Source organism: Glycine max, chromosome 7 (assembly GCF_000004515.6).
Source record: "Glycine max cultivar Williams 82 chromosome 7, Glycine_max_v4.0, whole genome shotgun sequence".
Lineage (NCBI taxonomy): Eukaryota > Viridiplantae > Streptophyta > Magnoliopsida > Fabales > Fabaceae > Glycine > Glycine max.
In genome coordinates, this window is record NC_038243.2 from 8,470,272 (window position 1) to 8,497,329 (window position 27,058).

General features: G+C 31.9%; 3 protein-coding genes across 3 annotated transcripts; 1 reads left to right on the top strand and 2 right to left on the bottom strand.

Annotated features, from left to right (window-relative positions):
- Positions 1-533: 533 nt before the first annotated feature.
- Positions 534-8,276, bottom strand: LOC100789237 (synaptotagmin-4). The gene is made up of 14 exons (XM_003529969.5): positions 7,704-8,276; positions 7,003-7,077; positions 6,815-6,922; positions 6,572-6,604; positions 6,361-6,450; positions 5,669-5,794; positions 5,218-5,361; positions 4,190-4,603; positions 3,884-4,018; positions 2,840-3,061; positions 2,456-2,725; positions 2,124-2,261; positions 1,309-1,611; positions 534-1,103 (listed from the first exon to the last, which is right to left on the bottom strand). The coding sequence occupies exons 1-14, from the start codon at positions 7,896-7,898 to the stop codon at positions 876-878; spliced, it is 2,481 nt and encodes an 826-aa protein (XP_003530017.1). The 5' UTR covers positions 7,899-8,276; the 3' UTR covers positions 534-875.
- Positions 8,277-15,295: 7,019 nt separating this feature from the next.
- Positions 15,296-16,229, top strand: LOC100789768 (VQ motif-containing protein 20). Its single transcript, XM_006583348.3, has one exon. The coding sequence runs from the start codon at positions 15,296-15,298 to the stop codon at positions 16,037-16,039; it is 744 nt and encodes a 247-aa protein (XP_006583411.1). The 3' UTR covers positions 16,040-16,229.
- Positions 16,230-18,897: 2,668 nt separating this feature from the next.
- LOC100803163 (uncharacterized) lies at positions 18,898-26,243 on the bottom strand. Its single transcript, XM_003528901.4, has 10 exons — positions 25,935-26,243; positions 25,013-25,283; positions 24,588-24,822; positions 23,939-24,108; positions 21,799-21,941; positions 21,477-21,654; positions 20,809-21,388; positions 20,359-20,471; positions 19,581-19,824; positions 18,898-19,251 (listed from the first exon to the last, which is right to left on the bottom strand). The coding sequence occupies exons 2-10, from the start codon at positions 25,201-25,203 to the stop codon at positions 19,024-19,026; spliced, it is 2,082 nt and encodes a 693-aa protein (XP_003528949.1). The 5' UTR covers positions 25,204-25,283; positions 25,935-26,243; the 3' UTR covers positions 18,898-19,023.
- Positions 26,244-27,058: the final 815 nt, after the last annotated feature.

The window sequence follows — 27,058 nt, forward strand, 5'->3', positions numbered from 1 at the left end:
AACTAACTAAAACTCATTTTATATAGTTTTTAAAATAAATATTATAAAAATCTATAATCCTTTTTAATGAAGTGATTGATCAAAACCTTATTTGTGACTTAAATAACAAAAAAAAAAATTGTCTGTGACTTTTTCGTATAAATATATTATCATTCATTAGCTATATTAAAAAATATAATATATCTAGATGACAAAATTATTAAAATGATTAACTTGAGTATAATTGAATTTAAAGTTCAAATCTTATTCATGAAAAAATGTCTGATTTTCACACTAATATCACGATAACAAAAGAAAATTATTAAAGTTGTAATTTAAATGTTATTTATTATTGAACACAAATCAATCCTTGAAATTTTCATTTCTCTCTTAATTATGTTAAAATAAGAATTAATTTAGGATTACAAATTTTATGTTTTAAGTTATTTTAATCTTTTTCATTATTTAAAGCATTTTAAGAATGAAAAACAAAACAAACCTAATTTACAAGAGAAAAGTATGTAAAATAAATGGAAAGCAGAGACAAGAGTAAATTCATCTTTGCAAAAGATATCATTCCTTTCAACCACAATATAATAGGAATTAATTCTTTTTCCTATTGAAATTATAAAAAAAATCCAATCATATAACCTAGTTTCCTCATTCCTGGGCAAGTGTGAATACAGTAGCCACTTCCATTTATTATGCATCCCCTACCCAGCAATGAACTTACTAGAACAAAAAAAAATGATCAAAGAACCATGTACAAATATATGTGGTGGTATAAGAAGACTATCTAGTTTGTGAAACATGTACAAAATCTGTCCTTGATGATTCCCATAAGCAATATTTAGCATGGGAAAACATTAAATTGTAAATACTAAGCTGATGCCAGATCAGTTTCCAATTGAATAAGATCTCCTGCTCAGGGAAGGAGAAGAATTAATGATCTCTTGGCCAAGTTCCTTTATTTTGCTGAGAAGAAGCATTTGCTCAGTCTCCAGCTGAACTATATACCCTTCTTGTGTATCCTCTAGAGTTTCTAGCTCACTCAATGTTGCAGAGAGTCCTTCAAGATTTCCATCCTCTATGAAGGACCTGAACTTGATCATCATCTGTTTTATCTGATAAGGTCCAATTTGCACAATGTGTTAGAATAATAGCATAAATTGAAAACCATAATAATGATAACTTCACAAAAGAAAGGTATGTGCATTGCTTTTAAGACAATTAAGAATTCATCCTTTGAGCTGAATTAGTATATGTAACAAAAGCTTCTTTATTTTTTTTGTTTCATTTTTCAGTCATGATGTATGAAGAAGATCTCACCTGGTTAGGAATTTGGTGTAGTTTACTCAAGGAAGGTTCAGAGTCTAGACTTTGCCTCTTCTGCATCTCTGGAACTTTTCTAGTAATTTGGATGTGAATTTCACCCCTTTTCACCCCTTGGAGAGGTATCCACTTGTCAGCGGTCTGGTTGGGAGGCAACCTTTGATATTCTACAACACATTCACCTATACTTGATGTGGGTAGTAATGCATTGTGGTCCTTGACATAAAGCATTAGTTGACTTCCATCATCAGGGAACTCTAAGGTCTGGTTCCACTGAGGGTTAAGAGTTTTGTATATGACCTACAGACAATGTCACAGCTAGTATGTATTTTGAGTTCTGTAACTTGTAAGGATGAAGTAAAAAAAGGTAAGGAAATGCTGGGGAAATGTGTAATTGTGAGAAAAATCAAGAGTATAACATATGAATGAAAGTTTAGAGATTTCCCTTTAGAAAATGTAGTAAAATATATAAGTTTAAGAACATTGACAAATCCCAAAGGATAAAGAGAGGAATGAGAAAAGCCAAATCGTAATTAGTTATATCAGCACTTTGTAATCATTCACTACATTATGTATGTAGTACAATGACAACACTAGTTGAGATGGGTTACATAAATTACACACATCATTTGACTCGGATAAAAACCAAATTCTCATGAATATTATTCACCACAAGATTCCTCTTAATAATTTCCTCCAATGTCTTCTTGATTTCTCTCCACCCCTTTTATATGTATAATGTAGTAAATATAACATTTTAAATCTTGGCATTCAATTTCATGAAAAAGAAAGCAAGAATGAAGTATTCCAACCTTTGTCTTTTTCTTAAAATTTCCGTAGTGTACCCTCACAAATGGATCACTTGTGCCTCTGACATCGGCAGCAACTAGACCCCTTCCCTCTATCAGAACAAGTTCAATCCAACCATTTCCTAAGCCCAAACCTGAACCCTGCTCATTTCAAAGGAGTAAAGCATGTTAGAATGAATATCCAGGCAGTGAAAAAAAAAACCGAGTAAATGGCTGAAAGAATTACTAATTGAAGTGGTAATATGCAATTTAATATGTTTAGCCTTTTGCATCCTTTATTCATCTTGTAACTAAATGGTTGAAAGAATCACTAATTTCCAAGTGAAAAAACACACCCTCGATCCTTCTTGATCATCCGCTCTAATTGATATTTGAAGTCTTAATTCTCCTGAACGCACTCTTTCAAGAGGGATCCATACGTCCCTGACTGAGCCCTCAACCAGTCCTTCCAAATTCACATGTGCACTACCAATGTTTTCATCTCCGAAAATTTCTTCAGAAAAACCTTTTATTTTTAAGTATTCCCCACCACCAATCTCATCGAATTCAAACGTCTGATTCCAGGCAGGATTTGGAGTATGAACAGTCCTTGTTTTCTGGACAACCTGAAAAAATTGTTAATAACAAAATTAGCTAAAGCCTAACCATTAACCTACAACCTCAGTTATTCAAGTAATGAAAGAATTGTCAGTGTCTCACAGACATGCAGTGCCACTCACCTTTCCATACTGCAATTTGATGTAAGGGTCAAATTTTCCAGATTTGTCTTTTGCAGCAAGATCCTTTCCTTCCACAACAGTTACATTAATTTTCCTTCCAGTTCTTAACTGAAAATTTGGTGATCCATTAATTGACTGCTGAGAGCTGCTACTCCGGAGACTATTCAAACTATGTGAACCATCAGAATATTGCCACTCTTTTACTACAATGCTCACCTTCAACTGAAAAAATGTTGAGGTTAAATAAGTAAAATCTCTGATTCAATCCCAATTTTATTTTCATACAGAGTGTGACCAAAGGGCATTCAGATCTGAGCTCTCTAAGATTAAAAACGAGACAGGAGAGAAGAATACAAGACTATGCTTTTGTAAGAATATGGTGCATTAAAAAGGCCATTTAATTTAGAAAGATCAAAGAACAATTTGATACAATAAACTCAAGCCGTAGATGATAGTAGAATGCTGGTGCCAGTTACAAGCATTACACCAGAAAGACTACCAATATGAAACTCTCCATTTTAAATTATTAATACCATACAATGTTTCAGCTTCACAAATCAACCAACATGATTGATAGTACAATCAAGTTCCTTTGACATACATAAAGAAAAGGTATTGAATAAACAATTATATTCAGATTCCTGCTTCTTTATTTAATCAGGATATATGTTAAGAATAGGAAAGAATAACCCCGTTAGCTTTGTTGAAAAGCAAATTATGATGTCGTAAGATAACCAAGTGTTTGTATTATATTTTCATAAGCTGTTAGATTTCATCTGAAAACCAATTGGCATTAAGTAAAATTGTCCAACAACTCTATAAGTTGCACCCCAGGAATTGAGGAAGGGGATGTGGGACTTTTTGACGCCCCCCTCTGCAGATGCCTGCTAGAATAGGTAATACCTACCAGGATAGGTGATGCACAGAGATAGGCTATATAGACTTTGATACTATTTTAGATTTAGATTTGGGTTTGGGTCTAACTCGACTCCAATAGGGGTAGGAGGAGGAACTGATTATTACACTATAAAAAAAACATTGTACCTCTCCTGAGTTGGACCCCTCAAATGGGACAACCATTTCAATTTCTTCTCCGCAAAACTGTGCTTGCTTTGCTATGACTCCAGAATCAGGTCCTATTGCCCACATAATTGTTGAATCATCTTCAACATGCCTCAACTGCACAAAGACATAAACATTAATTTATCAGTATAAAAGACAAAGAAGTAACTGTTGCAAAGAAATAAAAGCTGGAGAAAGAATTCCTGTCTGAACAAATATAACACTTATAGGTAACTGATATTCTCCAGTTGCTAGATCAAAAAGGAGAACATTGATCAAAGACAGTACCTTGATTTCACAACTTGCTAGGTAGTCACATCTCACGTTGTTGGGACTACTCTCGTGAAGATTGAAACGTAGAGTTCCTGCATTATCGTGTAAAACCATATTAAATGGTGCATCCCATCTGGGGGTTGAACCCAGTCTGACATCTGTTCTCCTTGTTAATTCCTCAATTTCTACCTCTACAAATGTTTGTAGATCCTTATCATCAAAATTATCCTCTGAACAACCATTGGATGTACCATTTGGTTGCCTCCTAGATGTCTTAAAGCAACTCCTAGAAAGTTTATTTGCTGAAATCACTCTAATATATATAATGCCTCCAACTGCTTTTTTCCTTAAATCAACAGCTGGCAAAGTGAAACAACGACGCCGAGGTTCTACCATGGTTTTAGCCAAGGTGTCAGTAAAAAGTTTTTCCTGCATAAAATGTAAACTTTAGATCAGCATAATACATAATAAGCTGCTGTGCAAAACATAGATAGTTAGAAGAAGAAAATGTCACAGAATTTATCAAGACAATGAGCATATGATAACAAACATCTAACTGATACTTTAATATAAAAAAATAAAAAAAAACTGTTCTTGACAGATGAAGATATTTCAATATTATTAGTTTTCAAATGTTTCTTGGTTTGAATTTCTCTTTAATTGACAGAGACGCAGAATGATTTATATTACCATTTCTCACTGAAAATTAAAAAAAAAACTTCCTGCTTCAAAAATCTGTTCTTTCATAGAGTTTTCATTGGCTAGCAACAGAGAGGAATTATATAAATAGTCCTTATATTAAACCTATACACATCTGGAAACAAATCTCCATGAACTAAGCATCAGATTGAAATCCATTGACACATAGAATTGGCTTCAATATCTGCAGGGCAAATTGAGTTCTTAAAGTTGCAGCTGAACCAAAAGTGTGAGTAACTTTATACAACAGCACCATAAATATAACTTAGTTTAGCGAATTCAACACACAAACACAACTTTGTTACTTTTCTACAAGCATAATATTAAACTTAGTGGAAACACACCAGCCAAGAAGAAACACCAGGCCATTCAGTGGCAGGAAGTGATTGGCTTCCACCGCTTCCAAAGGCAACTCCTATTCTCACCTCAGGAGTTGATACAAAAGAATACAGGAGTGCTTTTCCATCTAGAATTGGTGAGGCAAGAAGCTGCAAAATGAATATGAATGATGATTAGATTAATAAAAAAGAAAAAAGAAAAAGGACTAAACCAGTTTCTTAGTAATGCAGGAAAATCAGTGGCCAAGCCTAAGCATTAAAGACGAAAAAGTCTAATGGAAACTTCAAAGAAAAGTTACGATAAGCTGGAAATCAAAGTAGATAATTCTCAAAGCAACAAATGTTAATTACATGGTTCAAAAATCAAATCAAAATTGTATAATGTCCTTTACTTCAGTTTGCATAGCTTTTGTTTGCATTAGAGAAGCAAAAATGCAAATGACATTGCTTCACATACATCACCCTTGATATGAAGACTGTTAATCACAATTCGAGCAGTTCCAATCAATGGCTTTGCAAGCTTAGCAAGCAACAAAATGCTCATTTCATTTGTATCCCAATCAAAACCCAGTTGCAGAAATCTCTGTAAAAGGCCAAGAGAATGCTTGATCAAAATCATGAATATCTAGTAATATATCAATATTTAAAGGAAACAGCATAGAGTAATAGACCTAAAGAAAATTGAAGGGCGAAGAAGCAAACTACCTTAGAAGCAATGGTAATAGAAGTAGGAAAATCAAATATAATCATTTAGGTAGCATTTGGTGAGGCTGTACAAAAGGTTCATAGATTCATTAATTATGATCTTTTGAATGTTTAATTTGTAAGTAAAGCTTTAGTGGCCACTTGCTCCTATAGATCACAAAAGTAGTGGTAGTAGAAGAGGAGAGGGCAACAAAAGCAGCAGAAGTACCAGCTCCTAGTGATTGTAGTGGTGGTGTAAAATAACATGAAGGGGAAAAAAAAACAGATTTGGAATAGAATATGTTTCTCACATTACTCACAAAAACAGATTAGTAATGCTACCCCTGCTCCCCCTCCCCCACATTTTTTTCTCTCCCTACCAATATCACTTGAAAAGTGTAAAAATTATTGGAAGATTAAATATATAAAAAAGCTGAAGGATTTGAAAGCAAAGAAAACTAAAACCTGATCACCAATAGTTGACCACCGCATCCCTTGCAGAGCCAAGCTAGGGGGGCATGATCCTAGCGAAAACTCCTGCAGTTCAACTCTTTCCTACAAAAGAATTGCTCTAGTTCAGTACACATCTACCAAATATTCGTAGTCTATAAAGTGTTCAAGCTGTTTTGGTAAACTAATTAAAATTCTTTCATAGAATAAAATGTGGGTTACTTACTAGGAGCCTTGGTTTCCGGAGCTTTAAACGTTTCTAGAGACACAAAAGAAAGAAATTAAATTAGTCCATATATCAAAGTATAAAATGCATGTCCGAAGAGAGAATAACAAGTTTGTATATATGTGTGTGTAGTGAAACCATAATAAGTAGAAGCTCTTTAACAACATTTTCAGTATTGACTCTTGAATAAGGATGAAAAACTAATCAATGTGTAGTAAATGAGAAAAGGTAGTGAAATTTCACCTCAACTATAGCAGATATCCTTATTGAAAACTTGGGATTAAAATAGTTGGACCAGACTTCTGTCAACAACTTATTCAGCCACTCACAGTGCTCCAATGGTGTGATGGGCTAAATGAACAGAAACTTGAAGTTAACTTCAAAAGTCACACTGGAAATGTCAAAGGGAGGAAAGGTAAGGGAAAAGGTACCGAAACGTTCAGTATGATTCGCTTCCATTTCTTATCCAAATCCTCCACAAGCAGTTTGCGTTGGTATCTACCGTACTGAAAATGAAAGAGCAACATCTAACATTAACTACTAGTATTGTACACTACCAAAAAGTAGCCAATAACTCATAACTCATAGATGACAAATCAGGGAGATTTCCTTGCACAGAATTTGAAGTTAACTAAACATATTTTTTAGAAAGTAACTGATAACTGTGACAGATACATGTACAAAATACAGCAATTTTTAAAAATTGAAGATATGGAAACATTATTATAATTTCATAATGAATATAAATGAAGAGTGTAAGATATTTATAGATTGTTGTGAAAACATCTCCCAAGTAATATAAATGAGTTTATGCATTGCCTGTGCAATAATCCTATGGGTAGGCTTCTGCTGGCATTGGCGGACTATCCGGTAGTATTAGGGGTGTCTCTCCCTTCTACAACTTTTATTCAACAAAAAAAAAAAAAAAACTCACACATCTCCCAAGTAAGGATGAATTATGAAATTATCCCAATTCAACAAGAACAAAAAATAATAAATGCATTTTAACTTGAAATCAAATTGACCAGGCAAGATGATCCATAACAAAATAACTTTTGTGGAAACATAGTAGGGGCAAAAAGCATAATAAAGACAATATAGTAATGAATGAATGAAAGTGAGGAGTGAGAACCTGTATAGTAGTCCACACAGCAAGTGCAAGAGGAACCCAAGTGGAGGCAGAGAAGACCCATCTCTCAATTGCCCAAGCAATCAGAATCAAAGGAATAAAGACTGGAATCCTAGGCTTCTCCTGCAAGAGGTGGTTGAAGAAGTCCACAGCAGCCTCTTCAATGTTAATGGAAAGTGCCCTTTTCTTCAAGCTCATTGCTTTGCTCTTTGCCAGTACCAAAAACACAAAAAAGGGAACTTTTTGGTATTCAAATTTGTGTGATCTTGCACTTCGGTTCTCTCAATTTCCACAAGTGTCAACGTTTCCTATCCATGGCTGTTACAAGACCAAGGTCAAACTCAAACCTCGTGAGATGGGATAGAAACATAAACCAAAGAAATGTTTGGGAGTTAACAAATCTTGAAGGGTTGTTAGAACTTGGAAGAAACTGACAAGAGGAAAAGTCAGCTGAAGGGAATAAAAAACAAACACTTTGTTGCATTAAAAGACGTTTGTGTTGGATAGAACTGAAAGTAATCACAATTTGGAAAGGTAGACGCTGAAACAAATCTATAGTGCCACAGTTCTGTCCTTCAGCCACCACCTTTGTAATGCTTCCTGTTCCAAAAGCTACGTGGGTCCCATTTTCAACATTTTTTCATTAAAATTACTATTTTTCAGCGTCACATCATTTTGCCTCTAACTAATCTAAGGATAATAAGCTGTTTAATTTGGAGCTATGCATGAATTCTGGTGCGGTATCAATGATTGGCATAAACATGTGTACAAAATAAAATACTTCATTGTTTCACAAAAATTAAAGATAGGTATATATGCTAAGAAAATTTCTAGATATTATAAACAAAGGATGTAATAATATATTTATATGTTATTATAGAAACATTTATAATTAAAATAAGTAAGAAAAACTCATTTCATGTTTAATAAGAATGAATGGGTTTAATTAAATAGAAAAAATAAACACGAAAAAGGAGAAAATGACAAAATAATCTATCAGAAACACAAAATTTAATCTAAGTTGAACCTAATTTTACTAGTCATACAAAAATCATTTCCAGCTGTTTTTTAGAGAAATAATTTTGATGAATATATAAAATGTACCTAACGCGTATGGTACCCATTACATCCTTTATTGGGGGCCATTGTAAGAAAATGAAATAGCCCTACTTCATAACTTACCACTTGCATTGCACCAATCACCGTTCATGCATCAAATTCAATCCTCCAACTACTAAGTTCCTTAAATGGAACCTTAAATTTCGTTAATTTGAACGTTAGAATTTATAAAATTTAACGCCATTGTAACGCATGCTGGCGAAGAGCAGGTGCAGGTGCATGTTAAGTTTAACTTTATTTAACAAATAGTTATTCATGATGTTGTTTTTCAGATAAGTGGGAAAAAAAACAAAAAGAAACGGAACAAGTGAACATCATAAAAATCAGAGATGAGATACTATGTGGCAGCGAAGTTAACTGCGATAATCTGATGAGTGATGAGATGCGATAGTAACGGGGAGACAGGAACAGGATGATGGCAACTTAGCCTCTATTATACGGCATACCATTTATGTCTGTGTGGCGCCTGTACGGAAGATTTCTTACTATCAGTTATAAAGTGGTAATTTTACTTTGACATTATAATAATTTTTACTATTATTTTTTAATGGTTCACTACACTATAGTTAAAAATTATAATAAATAATTTTTTATTATATAAATTATATTTTGAATTTATAATAAAAAATTTAAATACTACCAAACGACGTGAATCAACTAACATGCGATTGTTTCGGTTTATCCAAAGATCTTGAATTTTAGTCCTAAGCATGTAGTTGTGTTAAATTCTTAGAGAAAAACTTTTTTCCCATAATGATCCTAGATGGTTTGAATGTTTGAATATGATTACCTCCAATAAAAAATGCATATGGTCTAGACCGAAAAATAATGAATAATTTAATTTGTGATATAAGATTATTTTGAACTATTTTAATTTAAAAATAAAGACGAAAGAAAATAGATTTAAAATGTATGTTTCACAGCAAAGGTAAATTCTATGAGATGTGTTGCAAAAAAAATTGAACCTCTATAAAAAATAATATTGTTTGAATGAAATAAGATTATGATGGATAATAAAAAATTTATTTCAGAGTGTGTAATATTTAATATGTAACTACTACATACTAGCTCAACCATCATAGATTAAGTTAAAATAACTTCACACTAAGTTATCCACGTGTTAAATGGTTGAAAGAAATATGTGGGTTTTTTTATAATAAAAAAAAGAGAGGAAAATGAATGTGTTTAAAAAGATTAAATTCACATTAAAAATATATAAGGAAAGTAATTTGAGATTATTTAAAGAATTTTTTTAATATATTTAAAGATAAAGAGAGAATATTGAGAATGTCTAATTAAGATTTGAGAGTGTGAGAAACGTGAGAATCTTATTTGTATTTTTTTTTTTTTACAACAATTGATCTAACCTAAGTCTTGCTCATTTATCTCAATCTCACCATTAATTTGAGAGAGTGAAAAAAATGAGAGTCTTATTTGTATACATTTTTTTTTTGTGTAAAATGATGAATCAAACCTAGGTCAACCAAATGAGTAATCTTATTTGTACATTTTAATTTATAATATTAGTGTAGATACATGGAGTATAAATTTAAATTACCATTATTAAATGTAAACATTGTATTATGATAATCAGTTTTAATTTATTACACCTAATTTTATTATTATTTAATACTTAATTATATAATATTAGAAATGTTAGTAATACTTTTTTATACTTTACTTCTAATAGTGTGTTTGGATTAGTGTTCAACCTTTAAGAATATGGATCAAATACCTAATCATCTGAAATTACAGAGAGTAATTTCTTCTTTAACGTGAGAATTGGATATGAATCTTGTGGGACACGACCCCGAACCAAACACTCTATAACACTTTCTGTTATTGATTTCTTTTTATTTTTAACTCATTAATTAAGATCGTAAAATGAATAAATAAAAATACATATAATAGGTGGATGGGACCCGGGCACAATTATGGAAGACAGATTGATGATCAGCCGGCGGTTCAAACTCAGTTGGGACATTCAACGGCTGTGATTAATTAGACGAAACCTGGAAGTATCATGGGACCCACATGCACGTCGTGTAGACGCGTGCAAGTTGGTCAAAACTAATGGGCTCGAAGCCACAGACATAGAAAGTACTATTCAATTTGAAAACAAAAATTTATTTTAAAATTCACCTACTTATCTTGACCAATATATTTGTTACTTTAATCTTTATGATTTAATAAATAATAATATAAAATTATCATTTTTAGATTCTTAAATTAATAAAGACAATGGTTAATATATTAAATAATTAACCCATTTATTGAGTTTGATTACAAACATAACTTAAATTGATCCTCTTCAAAAAAAAAAATACTTAAATTGATCGTAAATTTGATGCTTTAAAATATTTATAATTTGTGGTTTTATATAAATATTATTTTTACAATATAATGGAAACTATTATAAATTAAAATATATGTTATTTACTCATTATATGGATATTTTTACTTCAAAACAATTTTAGTTTAGTTTTTAATTACGGTTTGTTGTGTATTAAGGTTAGAAACTGAGATAATAAATAAAAAATATTAATCATTAATAATAATACATTAAAAAAACACCCACATGTTATGCATAGTAACAAATTTTCTCAAGAGTACTCGTCAAACTAAAATAACGTTTTAAAATGATTTATATTGAAGAGTACTCCAAAATTACCCATGAATTAATTGATGGTTTATATTGAATGAATTAGAAAAAATTTAAGTTTGACATTAACTAGAAATAGTTTTAAAATAGAATTTATAAGACAAGAATAACCAGAACTAACTTTTAAGATCGAGTTAAGTTTAAATTTGTTGTTAGTATCAGAATTTATCTAGATTTATTTAAAAGGATCGGATACCAAGTCCAAGGAGTACTATCGTCCTACGCACCAACAGCAGCCTATTAGCGTTTTATCATTAAATATATAATATATTTTTTTATATTCTTATTTTTAATAACCATTATATTTAAATCTAATGGTCAATATCACTGCTGCAGAGGCAGCATAGCTGCAGGCAATCCATAAACGACTACCACAGCACAGTATCGGTTAGAATGTGCGTTGATTTTTCTTTTTTAAAAGAAAAAAATATTTATTTAATAAATTTTTAATTATAAATTATTTCAATACGGAATAATCCAATTCAAACATATTCAAATTAAACTCCTTTGTTATTTTCCCCTCTTCAACGCGGCGTTTCTTCATTGATAGGCACATCCTAATGATTCAGTACTTGTAAGTACTACTGTATACAACATAAAAAATGTTGTTGAATTACCCACCAGAGTCTAGACCAACTTTTTTTACTAGCTTTCTTTTTCTTTTTTCTTTTTATTTCATTTCCACACTCTTAGTCTTGCTGAATAAAAAACAATTTTCAATCAAAATCTTCAATTTTAATATATTTATTTAAAAAATATTATTTTCTTATATTACTTCGATACCTCTTTTGGTTGTTAAAATAGTAATATATAAAGTTTATTATTTTTTTAATCCTTAATTTTTTAGAATTTATGCCTTAATTCTTGATTTTTTTTAAATTTATTTTTATTCCTTTAACTTTTTTTCGTTCTTATTTTTAGTACTTAAAAGTGACTAAAAGTATGAATGAAAAAAAGGGTTAAGGACTAAAAGTAAAAATAAAAATAAAATTAAGGAATTAAAAATAAAAATAAAATATTTAGAGACAAAAAATAAAAAAAATTAAAAATTTTAGAAACTAAAAAGATAATTTATTCAAATATATGTTCTTATTTGTCTATCATAGCAATGATTTTCTTTAAACACAAATTCGATTCAAATCTATTTAATTTGGTAGCCAAAAGAGAAAATAGAGTAGTTGATATAATATTATCCTTGATTTTTTTAACCAAATATTATCCTTGATAAAATTTTGTATCATTAACTAATATTATTCCTTAAAAAACTATTATTATTAATTAAATTATTAAATACAAGTAATTAATATAATGAAATTAAAGTTAAATTATTCAGGTTTAAATACACAACTTCAATCTTTAATGGAGGTTATTATTGGTCAGGTTTAAGAAAAAAATATTGTCATTAATTGAATAAAGAAGTTATAATTTTTGGTAGAACCCATAGAAGTTATAATTTTTTCTGATGAACTGAAGATTAAGAAAAAAATATTAATCATTATTTTAATTAACAGGATTCATTCTTACAAACGGATAACTATTGTCATTAATTGCTCTAATCAAATAACAAGATGCCGAATTGAGATTATAGATTTAATAAATAAAAACAACTTAAACTACGGCATTTTCTTCAATTAAAATTAGAGAAAGTAAATTACTTTAAAGCAAAAATAAAACTAATAATTGTTTTTAATGTTTATCTAGAATATGCTTTTTTTAGGCAACTAGAATATGCTTTTTTTAGGCAACTAGAATATGCTTCTTGTTTATCTAGAACATGCTTCTAGAATGCCAAAATTTCGTTTGAACATTTCGTTAACTTTTTTATGGAGCGTAATTCCACGGTTGTAGACTCGTAGTACATGTAATTGTGGTATCAATTTTATGGTCAAGCTCAAAGAGAGGTTGATGGACAATTAATTGTGATTTATTTTTCAACACGAGCCACTTCTCTCACTTCACATTTGTTTTTCAATTTGTGAAGTATATCTCCATGTTATGTGAAAACACATCATTATATCAACATTATATTGACCTAGGTAGGTGAAATAAATGGAGGTCGCAAAATAGGCTATCCATTAGATTTGTGGTATATAAGCTGCACTCCAAGGATTGAGACTTGGGTATTTTCTCAATACACCCCCTTCACGCCCAGCACTTATTTAGCTTGGTGCGTGAACCAACACTTATTTAGCTTGGTGCGTGAACCACAAATGATGGGTGCTTGTCGCAGCGGAAGCTAATGCGAGGTCCAGAGCCTGTTCTGATACCATGTTAAATTTCATCTTAAAACCAATTGGTATTAAGTGAAGTTGTCCAACAGGTATATAAGCTGCACTCCAAGTATTGAGGCAGCCGATGTGGGACTTGGATATTTTTCCAATATAACATTTGCATTCTTTAAAAAAAAAACATGTGAAAAATCAAATATAGTTAATCCAAAATTTAAACCACCTACAAGAAGATTGGATTTGACATTATGATTCAAACCAAACTACATTTTTTTAATAAATTAAATAATTATTTATCTAAAAATTAAATTATCTAAACCAAACTGGCCAGAAAAGCAAAACAAGCATCTTTCATAAATGAATCTCTCTTTCATTCCATATTTGTGTCATACTAAAAGTTGCACAATATCATAATCAACTTTATGCAAAAAGTTATAGGACTTGGAGTTTGGATAAATGACACATACTCTTTCCGCTTCACATTATTTGTCTTTTATGACCGTAATATATACTTTTGAAGAAAAATATTAACACTTTCTTTTTCCTTAAGTGTCAATGATACAAACAAAATCATCATCTAAAAACATACAATATGAAATAATAGATGGAAGAACATGCATAAATATTCCGTCATTATTCCTTCCTCAACTTTTCAAATTTCAACTATACCAAACGAAGTGTTATATAATCTCGTAAGACTCATGGGCCAAAGCTAAAACCCTTTCTCTTTAATTCGTTCCTCTTTTTTAACATTGAAAAACGGTTTAATAAAACATTTCAAGGTGTATACTTTAAAAGAGTTGGCTTAACACGGTAAGTAAACGATAATGTGATGCGAAAGAATAAATTATATAATCATAAATTTAATCTTGAACAAAGCTTTTTTGTTTGCTGAATAAATCTTGAACTAAGTTACTATGAGTAAGATTGTTTCAAAATATACATATACATATATATATGATATATCATAAATATTTTCCTACTAGCACTATTAGTATTTGAATGAAATGGATTAATTGAAGCAAAACTCTATTGTTTCATCTTTTTCATAAACATGTTTTATTTTCTTTCTAATAAACGCCATTCTCGATATTTTTGTGTTTTGTGGAAGAACAAGCTTAACATTTTCCTCCGAATGCGCAGCCACACCTCGACAGCATTAAGTACCGCTCAGAGTGACGCGTGGGGCCCATACCCCCTCAATTGATTCGCGCCATTCCGCTCCTTCCGACACCTCAACACGGCCTCCACATTATCGGAATTCCCAAATTGCCCTTTCCCAATTCTTACATTGTCTACGTGTCATAATTTTATTGGTCATCACACTCACTTTTAACAAAATCTGCATGCACCATGCAAAACCCAAACCCTATATATCTTTGCCCTAACCATCTCAACACAAAACCTTAATAATCTAAACCATAATCTTCATTTTACTTCCATTTGTTCCAAACTTTTTTAGTATTTTTTTTGGCCTCAAATCCATTTAAAGCAAACTAATATGATAACTAATTCCATAACCTCACCTTTCGTTTCTTTGTGTTGTGGGTGATTGTTACCTTTCTTCAAAAATCAAAACCAAAGCCATGAGTCCCTCACAATTCCATGCAAAGAAACAAACTACCTCCACCACCAATAACAACAACATTAATGGGTTGCTATCACCATCTTTGAGAATCAACAAGGAATCACATTTAATAAAAAAATCATCATCTACATCACCATCATCGTCATCAACATCATCATCATCCCTTGTTAATAGTGCCATGACACAGGCAATGCCAATGTCATTATACAAACAAACGCCACCACAACAACAACAATGCCACCCGGTAATTATCTACACACATTCTCCAAAGGTCATTCATACTCAGCCTAAAGATTTCATGTCATTGGTGCAAAAGCTCACCGGCCTCTCTCGCTCAGATGAAAAGGAGGATGAGGACGGTGGCAACCCAACGCCGCAACAACCCTCAAACCAGAAATTTGGGGGTGACGTTGCGGTGGCCGTGGGAGACAAAGAAAGTGGTCGAAAAAATGAGGACAACGAGACATCATCGGTCATAACAACCGAAGAAAATTATTGTAGTAGCGTGGGAGAAAACCAAGTTAACTCTTGTTTCATGATGGGGGAGCCATCAATGCTAGAGCCTAGGTTGAACCCTTACGTGACAAATTTGCCGGTGTTGGCACCGAGCTCGGCGGAGTTTGCGTGTTCGAGTCAGCCATTCTTGAATTACACGGATTCTTTGTTTTTCTCTCATAACATGAGGAACTCTATTCCATCATCTGTGACATTGGAAGGGATGAAAGAGTTCCGTGAGCATTGACTATCTTTGAAGCTTTTTTTCTTGTTTGAAATTTTATTAGTGCCAATAAAAGTTCTAGTTTTCCAGGATAGAACTTCAATATTTTTTTTTATGGGGATTCCTTTTTGAGGAATTAATTAAAGTTTTTGTTTTTGTAGAAAAAAGGAATTATTCCATTTATTACTTTGATACATAGTTTCATAGATTTGTAATTCAGAATAATAAAGAAATATATAGCTTTCTAACTTATATGTTTGTTTGTCATTATATATACATGATCCTTTCTTTCTTTGTTAGCTTCTCAGAATTTCCGCATGCTTTGTGAATCATCTTTGTTTTTATCTACCTACATGTATAGTTTAGGAAAAACATGATGTTAATCATGAAGCTGCAAAAGTTTTCAAGCGATACTATATATTATAATTTTTTTAAAAGCATAATCCATGTGGTGATCAATTATAATAAGAACGAATCACATTTTTTTCCTCCATTTTTTTTGCTTGAATTCGAAGTAAAATGGCATGATATTTGACAACTCAGGATTATAATGAAACAAAACGCATAAGACAATGGCAGCAATAAAAAATGGCTTGTCCCAACAGTCTATTTTCTGAACATTTGTTTGTTTGTTTTGTTCAATTTTTAAAACATAAACAAACATTACTTTTGGAAAAGTCACACAAATGACAAGACAGCATGAACAAAGTAGGTAAACTTGATGAGTTGATGAGTTCGGATACGATGTTTTAGACAAAATTTGCCAAAGGGGGAGATTGTTAGTGCTTAGCTTTACTGAGTTTTAAAAGATTGGCTAAAATTTTGTTAAAACATAAGCACTTAGACAATGAAGGAAAGCTGGAGTTGCTGCACATGATGGCCAACATTACGTCAAGGAATCAGATTGGGCTGCACAATGCACAAGGCAAGATAAAATGTCAAATGAAGAATTGAAGCTGCAGGATCCACGATGTCGGATACGATGTCCAGGACATCCGGCCCGAAAATACTGGACACATAAATCTGTTATATCTTTAACAGATTAATGTGCAGTTAGCAACAGATTTGGCGATCTTTCTTTAGGAACGAATTAAAAGATAATTAAAGTTCGAATTACAAACTTGAATAGTTCGTTCAGGGATTAAAGATTAAAGATAAAAACTAAAAGATCAAACTTTATCTTTTAGATCTTTAAGTGCAGATTTTCAGGAGAATGATAGATGACAGGCAATATTTTTTTTAGTCCCTAGACGATAAATTGCATTATTTTGGGAGGATCAAAGTTTGTGAATCTGAACTTTAGCCCGAGCTGTATCACTTTGTTTTAGGCAAGGTGAAAATTTGGTCATGTACGTTTAAAAAATTATAAATGTCCACCCCATCTTGGGTGTGGAAAGGCAAAAGAAATAGAGGAGTGATAGTGTGATATGATAAAAAAATTGTAGAAAGAAATAGAGAGAAAAAATAGAATAGAAATGAGTAGTAAGAAGTTGAGATGTATGAATATCATGCCGCTCTCTATATTAAATTATACTTTCAACAAGTCATTATTATTTATTTTAAAATAATACATGTTATTTTTAATATTTTAAAATATATATCTTAAATTTTGTCGAATTAATTAATTATGCATATTTTTACAATTTAAAACATTTTTCATTTAATTTATGTTTTTAGATGTTATCTAATATTAATAATAACATGTGAGACAATAGCATGTTATACTTGGTTGTAGGGATGGGTAAACGGGCCCAGATTCATGTACTGGCTCGTGGGGTTCGCGGTTCGCACGAGTTACAAACCAATTTTTTTAAACGGTTGGTCCGCGGGATCCGCGGGTTGTCCGCAACCCGCATTAGGTTTGATTTGTGTGACCCTGATCCAATTATATTAGATTTGATTTTCTCTTTTTCACTTTAAACTTTTCTTTTAAAATAACAAATAAAGAAATATATTAGATAAGATAAAGATTTAAAGATAAAAATATAAGATTTAAATTAAAAGATGATAAAGATAAAAAAGGATAAAATGAGAAAAATAAAAGATAACAAAAATAAAAGATTAAGATAAAGAAGGATAAGTGATAACATGTTAAAAATCTTCTTTTTTGATATTTTTTCGATTTTTTTTTCTTTTAATTTATCCTTTCTATATCTGCAAACCATAAATAATAAAAATATCAATTTTTATCATTTAAGCTAAAAATAATTGTTAAATAAATATTTTTAAAAATATTTCAATATATTTTTATTATAAAAAATAACTCACATATACGACTCTTTCCCTTACAAGAAAAACAAAATGCGACTAGTCATGCCACACACCAATAGCGACACAGCGCCACCACACAAAGTACATCTCTCCTCTCTAGAATTTATTTTTATCCTATTTTTGTTAGGACTAATTCAGTGTTGTACTCTTAAATGTGGAGATGGAGAAAGCTCAAGCTACTTCAAATATGAAATCATTTGTTGGTAGAGATGTTTAAATTTCATATTTTAGATTTATTGTTGGAATTTTCTTTTGTTAAGACATTATTTATTTTATTGATGTAATTGACTAATTATTGAGATTTTATTTACATCTGTATTAAATTTAATTTGATTGTATTGTATTTTTATTAAAATTGAAATTCTTTTAAAACTAGGCTCGCGGATCGGCCTGTTTGACTCGCGGGAATGAACCAATTTATTTGATCCGTGTAAAAAGCGGGACGGACTGGCCCGGCCTACTGCCAATGCGGACGGACCGGCCCGCTTATCCACCCCTACTTGTCCCAACACATGATTGTAACTGAATATAGATCCTTTTTCAGTTCACGTCCATATATATTGAAAAACCAGTATGTTGTTATACGAGATTTTGGTAAGAGTGTAATTTCATTTTCTAATAAATATTTATTATTTTGCTTCCCCGGATGAGTTTTACACCTTTAACATCTCTATGTACAAGACCAAAACAGCATTAAACAAAAACATATGCACAACAGATTACACCATGCATCAATACTATTTTCTTTTCTTTTCCTCTTTATCTCTTTCAAGTGTAACAGGAGCTGCTGGTATGCTGAACCACCATTCCTTTAATCTCCTCGTCAATCTCTCAGTGCTAGCTTTTCTTGGAGGTGAATATCTTGTAAATATCTCCAAGAAGAGTAGCAGAATTATGTATTTAGTAGGCAAGAAAGCCAAAATCAAGGCTGTTGATAGAAGACCAAAGGCTAACTTCTCCGTGGCCTGATTATCATATAAATGGAACCAATTAATAATGTGAGTGTGACACTCAAGTTTGCAATGAATATTGAATAAAATTCTCAAAATAATATTTTAATAAGTACATACATGCTTCTGTCCAGACAAAAGTTGTGAAGAATTTAATAGGCATACACTATCAATGTAAAAGTTTTTACCCTATCAACCAATTAGAGATATGACTTTTAAGGTAGTTATTATAAAATCAACAAACTTGTCAGAGGACAATTTATAATTTGGTGACAGTGTAAACAGTGCATGTATTATTTACTCAAAGCTAAAATATCAGCAAAGGGGAAAGAATGAGAGAGCACCTGAGGGAAAATGGACAGCAACAAGCCACGGAACTTGAGCAGAATTACGTTACCATCCTGGATGAGCTGTTCAGCTTGAGAGACAGCATTCTGAACAGCCAAAAGCTGTTCCATTGTATTCAACGGTGGTGGGGCAATTACTTTAACTTCAGGAACTGACCTACCTTGGCTAAAACATCGAGTAATTATCATAAAAACTGCAAGTAACAAGAGCACCAGCGCTACTGCATAGCCAAGCCAACCCCTGCAATAGTTATCAAAAGAAGGGAAGTCTATCATCATAACAAGCACCAAAAAGAATGTTGAAAATGAGAACTAAAGGGTGTATTTTGTTTGAAGAAAACAATTTCTGTTTTTATCATTTCTTGTACAATATTTTGAAAAATATGAAACTAGAAGAAAACAAAGCAACATTGTTGAAATTGTAAACGTAAACAAAGCAAAGGAAGACGTTTTCTCAAATCCAACAAATTCTGAAGTCTTCAGTATTTTTTTTTTCTCGCATAAAATATTTGGATTTTCATATATTAACAAGAAAAACCTAAAATTGCATCATATGAAAACATATACAAAACACTGACTAGACAATAAAGAGATACCAACAACTTTTATTATTAAAATAGTATCCATATCAAATCATCCAGAATTTCCCCCCTCAATTACTTCTCTAATTTCTATAACAATTTCATAAATTTCCATAAAAAATTACCTCGCTTCTCTCCTGCATCTCAATAAAAAACAGGTAAACTGAATACTAATTGATCTCAAAATGTTTTACCTGTAGATGATGTAACTGAAAAACAAACAAAACACTAAAGACTTCCGTGGATCATCCCAATATGCCAAGGACTGAAGAGACTTCCCAAGTTCATTTAGAGGAAAAAGTAACTCCTGAAAGTAGATGAAATGACAAGTATCAGAGTCAAAGTAGGATAATTCTTGGAAACCAGGTTAACAATTCTAAAATTGATTATTATACGATTAGGCTTCATTCCATTATTATTACATCATTTTAGGAAAAGAGAGAAGTTCTACACTGCATAAAATTCACACTACATGATCTATTCAGGCTTGCATGTTTATCGATTTTCCTGTGAAGAGTAAGTAGGATCCACAATCCAATGTACCTTCACAAATTACAACTAAAATGCAATAGCCTTTAATTTCATATTCACCATTAAAAGTATAACAGTTTAACTAAAGGTTAAAGAGGATACTAAAATAGTACCTTCATGACAGCCAGATTGGTGTCGATACCATCAACTTTAACACCATCAACTGTCGCTTGTGCAGATATGACCTTTTTATGATTGTTCTTAGATTCTTTAACTGCTCTTTCCAATTCAGTCATTTCTCCAACAGATATTTCACCCACAGCAATCCTACTCTCATTTGAGTTGTTTGAACTTGCTCCAAATACAAATCCCAAGTTAGAAACCATGTCCAAAGCTGAGATAGAATACATTCCACTTCCACCCTTGAAATCATTCTCATGATCTGACTCTCTTAAGTTAGGCATATTTGCAAGGGTTTCTAATATCAAGTCTCCGCCTGGAAGCTGATCACATAAATTAAACATGAGAAGAGCATCATTCTGTATAGGAATCGTGGAACTAATATCTTGAATGGCTTGTAAACGCAAAATTCCTAAAACAGCCTTCCAAAGCGCTTCATCCCGTGCAACCCCTTTAAGTTTATACTTGCTTATGAATTTGTGAACATATAGAATCTCTTGGATGATAGCTAGCCAATAATCACGACGAGCATGACCTTTCAGTTCTGGAAACTCTAGTACAACTGGTTCTGATCTACAAGAAAAGTACTTTTGAAAGTTGATGGCAAGATAAATTTTCAGCAGTTATCTATTATCTAAAAAATAATTGTGAAATTACTTACAAGGATGATGAGCTATAGAAGACTGCCTTGTCAAAAAGTCGAGTACCCCATGGTCCAGTCAACTCAGGTTTAACAACTTGTTTAAGATCTTCTGATAACTCATATCTTTTTGGTTTGTCATATGATACAACGCGAAGTGCTTCAAAATGAAGTGCATGATCTGTCAAGATTAGCCTTCCTGCATCATGCCACAAAGAAGTGCTGCAAAAGTTAAGGGTAAACAATGCATACTTCTACTTAATCACCAAGTATATATAATAACTTCACGGGAACATATGCTTGAGAAAGATGGCAGATAAATGTATCTTTTTCGCACACTTACCAGGCCATGTGGATATTCCTACATGCTCAAGGACTGGCTGTGTTGTCACTGTTCCATCAACCTCGAGAATCTTCTCACCTTTAGAGGATCTTACAGCCACCAGGAGAGACGACTCTGAATTGCTCTTCATTTTTCTTACAGCCCTGTGAAAATTTTAAAAAAATATTAAATAGTTTACGCAATTTTTTTTAAAAAAAGTGCATACCACTGATCACATACTAAATAATACAACAAAATTACAGACTTTGGAATCAGACACTGAAGCAGATATACAGATATTCCACCTTGGAAGTTAACAACATAAAGTACAAACTAAAATCTAAACTGAAAATGTTCAATCATTTTGGTGTGTGATTAGAAGCAATGAACCTGGACTTCAGTCCACAAGCCTGTCTGGCAGAATAGCCATCACATTTATGTGCATACACTAACCTAAATTTTTCAGTACAAACTTAATAGGGCGCTCATTCATTAATACAGGGAGAAGGGCTTGCTCAAAAAATTAAGTTTGACAGTTTTATGTCTAAACAATACCATCCCCTTTTCCAATTGTTAAAGGAACCCAGAAATGAGTTGAGTTTTCATAGCGAGAGAGAGAGATGGGAAAAACAGAGAAAGCGAAAAAGAATGTTTTGGTACTCTGTTGTATTATAAACTGTTAGATTACATAATATTCTCTTATTTATTATTAGATAGCAATTAGGGATTTGTTTCTTATTACTCTTATCACTAGATTGATCCTATGTAATCAATACTGATCCTATTTGCTCATTATAAATAAAGGCTCTGTGTGGTCATCCAAGACACACACAGATTCTATATAAACAAAGAACCTATGGAGAAAATTCTCCTTCTAAGGATTTCCCCTTTCTACAGCAGAACAAAAGTTCAGATCTCAAATGATGGCAAAACAGTCCCTGCCTCTAACCAACAACTATTCTAACTACTAACTACTCTCTGGCTCTATCATCTCTGAGTACTCTTGGGCTTGGCACAAACATTAATTCTAAGGGTTCCGTAAATTTCTCAAACTACTTTTGAAAAATTGCTACTGAATTTTAAGTAGAACTAAAAGCTCGTAATGGATTTTTTTCAATGCTATCCATGCTATTAAAGAAATATATGTATACTAATAACAAAGAAATAAAATACACAAGCAGAAGATGCCCTCCTAAAAATATGCTAATTAACATATGTTATTATTATTTGATTTGAAAAGTCTTCTTGGTTAATTGCATGTAGTTACTTGTAGTGCACACAAAGTGGAGGGTATAATTGCAGTGTTATGCCATTGTTCGAACATAACTATACAAAGCTCTAGTACTGAATTATATTTCATATTGTTCCCTCTCTAGCTCTCTTTCCCTTTCCATGCCCTTAAATTTTCAACAGGTATATGCAGAGCAGTACCATCTATATCCTTGTAAGCCCCTCCCACAGTTTCATTCTCTTCTATATTCATAGGATAGCCATTACAGAAAATAGATGGGAGGGATTCCATTAAATTATATCATAAAAATATTACAGTAAAAAAAATGTTAAACTATATGTGCTAAAAGTTACAATTACGTCTGGATTCTAAAACTTAAATGTCTTCATCTTTTTTCCAGCCAGGGTAGCATCTGACCCAACTTTTTTTGTGCTTCTCTCCTCCTTAAAAGGAGAAGTCAAACCAAGCACCATTACAGTGAAGCTCTGGAAAATAAAAGTAGCTTTTAAAATGAACAAAAGCCCAGAAAACAGAGCTTCAGTAGAAGCTCATTAGAGGAGCTTCTACTTTGAAGGAGAAAAGAAGCCCAAAAAACAGTAGGTGAAACACTACCCAAGTAGGAATTCTATAAAACTAGGTGAAGGGTGAGTAATCAATCTAAGCAGATGTATTATGTATATCCAGTCAGTTTCCTTTTAAAGTACAAATCAACAGTGAAAGAGATATACGTTCAGCCACTCCTACAAATATGTTCTATGCCCTGCCCCCAAAAAATGAAGAAAGGATAGGAGGAAAAAATAAACAATTAAACATATATACATAAACATACACAAAATGAAGGAAAGGTGGCTTGCATAAAAAAACTTGGAAGTCAAATCAATACCAGACAAAGGGGAAAGTTACAATGTATTTCAAGGTAAAGGTTGATACCTTTCCAGGCCAGTGAGGTACTTGTCATAGATGGGGAACTGAAGGCGACCACCAGTTGATGAACTCAGCACCTCAAAAAGATTTTCACTAATGATGACATTGGCAATGATAGGAATTGAAGGAGCTATTCGGCAGAAAGCTTCTAAACCAACAGATATGTCCTCATCGACCTTTTAGAAAAATTGAAGCCCATCAATACTCAGAAAGATTGGAGTACTAAAGACACCACAAACAAACCTATAATATAGTATTATATAAGACACAAGAATATAGATCATTAGGAGGACATACAGTTGATAGTTATTTATATTTATTTGATATGCACATAACAATGGAAACTAACAACATATCAAGTTCAGAAAGTAGGAAAGAATAAATTTTGAGTATAATTTGTTTTCATCCATAAATATAAAGAGAAATAATTAACATACACAGAAAATCAGAAATATGTTATTAATTTAAGGATATTCTAGTTCTAGCTATTTATCAACCATTTTCCACATTTTATTGTATAATGCCCACCAATCCCAACAACAAAAAGGTATTCAGTAAGGCAAGATTCTATATATGATTTCAAAACCATTTCCTGATAAAAACCAATCTCGACACATTACTCCAAGAAAATCTCATTGTACTCTGAAAATCATACATTAGTTAAAGGTTGGCTGTCAGCAGCCGGGGCCTCCCAAGCTAACATCATGTCATATGTCAAACGCCGGAATGTTTTATCAAAGAGATGACCAGTCATTTGTGTTGTCAGGAAAAGTGCCTTGAAACAACAATATTCCAAAAAGTTCCTCGCATATCGTGATGGATGCTTCATAGAATCAGAAGCCTCTTGATTGAAGCTCTCCAGAAGATCACTTGAAGAGGTCCTAAGGATTCTGCATTATTTGTTTTATATTACAGTTGAATTTCCAATCAAAAGTATGACCCATTGTGTCAAACAAAAAGGAGTGCAAGGTCCAATATACCAAATACTCAAACTAAATCCAACAAGACTGAAAATTGAAAACTGATTATGAAGCAATAATTTCCAAGAAAACAAGCTAAGATGCACAGAAATGCACTTACTTTGAGCATCTACGAACAACTAGGTTTGCAACAGGAGAGAGCTCTCGTATAAAGTTCTTCCCAGCAGAAGGAGAATTTTCCATCTCTTCAAATTCTTCACCAAAGTAACTCTTCTTGCCAAGCAACCATTTCAATGATCCTTCTTTTACCAGACCTTCAAGCATATTTCTGGTTTTGCTAGCGACGGCCATATCTCTTTCCTCCCCACTATCTTATTGAGTTGGAATACAAGATACCCAGTACCTAATCTTTCTTAAAGTTCTTGCATTTACTGAAACATAAAAGGTTCCCAAAAAAGTCAGTCACACCAAATTGAATCCTCAAAACTATAAAATCAAATTACCAGGTACCAACCAAAAAGGCTCAACCTATCCACTCCCATCTGCATGACATATAGGTATTACAGTTGGAACCGAGTGATCAGACATATAACTAATAAGCTAAAAACAATTCTTACAATGGTAAATAAACTTGTTAATAAGCACTTATGGAAGAAGAAGAAAAATGAACTAAACTTCTTCCATCAGATAAAATTAATTTATACATCTCAGCTTTTGGAGAAGTAGAACGAGAGAGCTTTTTTTTTTTTTTTATAAAAGTTGAAGAACATAAGTTGAATTATGAAACTTTTCATAATCCTGCAAATTCTAAGATCTAAGCACCAGTGACAATGTGCCATTAACCCACAAAGCAAACATGCAAATTGAGGACAAATAAACCCAAGAGGGTGCGCAACAAAAAGAGTGTTTAACTATTTCAATCTCTAAAAGCATACACACAAAAACACACAATTACAATTCCACTTGCAAAAACCCATCAACGATCACCATGATCCCAAATTCATAAAAAGGAATGAATTAGACAATCGCTGAATCACAGATGACCCCAACAAACAGCACCGAACAAAACCCAAGTGACCTACCTCTTAAGTGCGTAAAAATCTCAACTTTGGCAAATGGTGGTAGCTTCAAATTACGAGATTCTAAACGATCTCAGAGAGCGAAGGAATTATGAACCAACCCACTTCCACGACACAGACGAACAAATGGATAACTTGGATTAGAAAGATGTAAGATAATGTAAGGAAGCATAGTTGGATTGAGGTTCATGAAAGAAAAAGAATGTTCAGTGATGATGATGGATAAGCATGAAGGAAGAAAGAGAGAGGTTTCGCTTTCTCAAAGTGGAAGTATTCGAGTCATTACCCTGTGTTGGGACACAATCAGGAGCTGGCAGGTGCAGGGAAATCTCTTTTTCTCTTCTTTATTTTTTTTTTATCTGTTTTTGAAAAACAAAATTTTGTAGATATTCCATTTTTAAATTATGCTTTATTTTTTAGAAAATAATCTAAGCATTGACAGTATAATTTTATATTGTTAACTTTTTCATTAATTAAATTAAAATTTATACCTATTTTAATTTTCAGTTAGTGGACAAATTAGTTAACAATACAAATTTTTTATATTAATTGTGTATATAGAAATGGAACTTTCACTTTTTGCTGGTTTTCATACCTTTTCAACTTTTGTTTTTGTTTCATTTAAAAATTTTGTATTAAACTTTAGGATAAATAATATTTTTATTTTTGAATGTATAAATTTTGATAAATTCGTCTCTAAAAAATTAAAATTCAAAATTTAATCCTCAAAAGTATAAAAATTATGACAAATTCATTCAATCATTAACTTTTGTATGTGACTATTAATAAAATAGTCTACATGAAAAAGAAGAACAAATTTATCACAAAATTGATGACTAGTGTAGACATGTTGAATAGATTAGACGAAAATGTCAATAAGTTATCATTATTGAACATAAATGTCAATAACTTTTTCTTGAACGAAAATGTCACTAACTTTTTTTTGGACAAAAATATTAGTAAATTATTATTATTGAACCAAAATGTCAATAATTTTTTATTACATGTAAATGCCAATAATTTTTTTATTAGACCTAAATATCAGTATTTTCTATTAGAATAATTTGTTAGATCCCAAATTTTGTTTCATTTATGGGTAAAATATAATTTTATGGTAAACTTTCCCC

What these genes read in the sequence shown, in the direction of transcription:
- LOC100789237 (XM_003529969.5), bottom strand. Translation starts at nt 7,898, where the DNA reads ATGAGCTTGAAGAAAAGGGCACTTTCCATTAACATTGAAGAGGCTGCT. An exon ending in GTCTTCATATCAAGGGTGAT is followed by an intron (nt 5,362 to 5,668) that starts GTATGTGAAGCA and finishes TTCATTTTGCAG; the next exon opens with CTTCTTGCCTCACCAATTCT. An exon ending in TCAAATTGCAGTATGGAAAG is followed by an intron (nt 2,726 to 2,839) that starts GTGAGTGGCACT and finishes CAATTTTTTCAG; the next exon opens with GTTGTCCAGAAAACAAGGAC.
- LOC100789768 (XM_006583348.3), top strand. Translation starts at nt 15,296, where the DNA reads ATGAGTCCCTCACAATTCCATGCAAAGAAACAAACTACCTCCACCACC.
- LOC100803163 (XM_003528901.4), bottom strand. Translation starts at nt 25,203, where the DNA reads ATGGCCGTCGCTAGCAAAACCAGAAATATGCTTGAAGGTCTGGTAAAA. An exon ending in TTCTATAGCTCATCATCCTT is followed by an intron (nt 21,389 to 21,476) that starts GTAAGTAATTTC and finishes CTTTTCTTGTAG; the next exon opens with ATCAGAACCAGTTGTACTAG. An exon ending in TGCTGTCCATTTTCCCTCAG is followed by an intron (nt 19,252 to 19,580) that starts GTGCTCTCTCAT and finishes TATGATAATCAG; the next exon opens with GCCACGGAGAAGTTAGCCTT.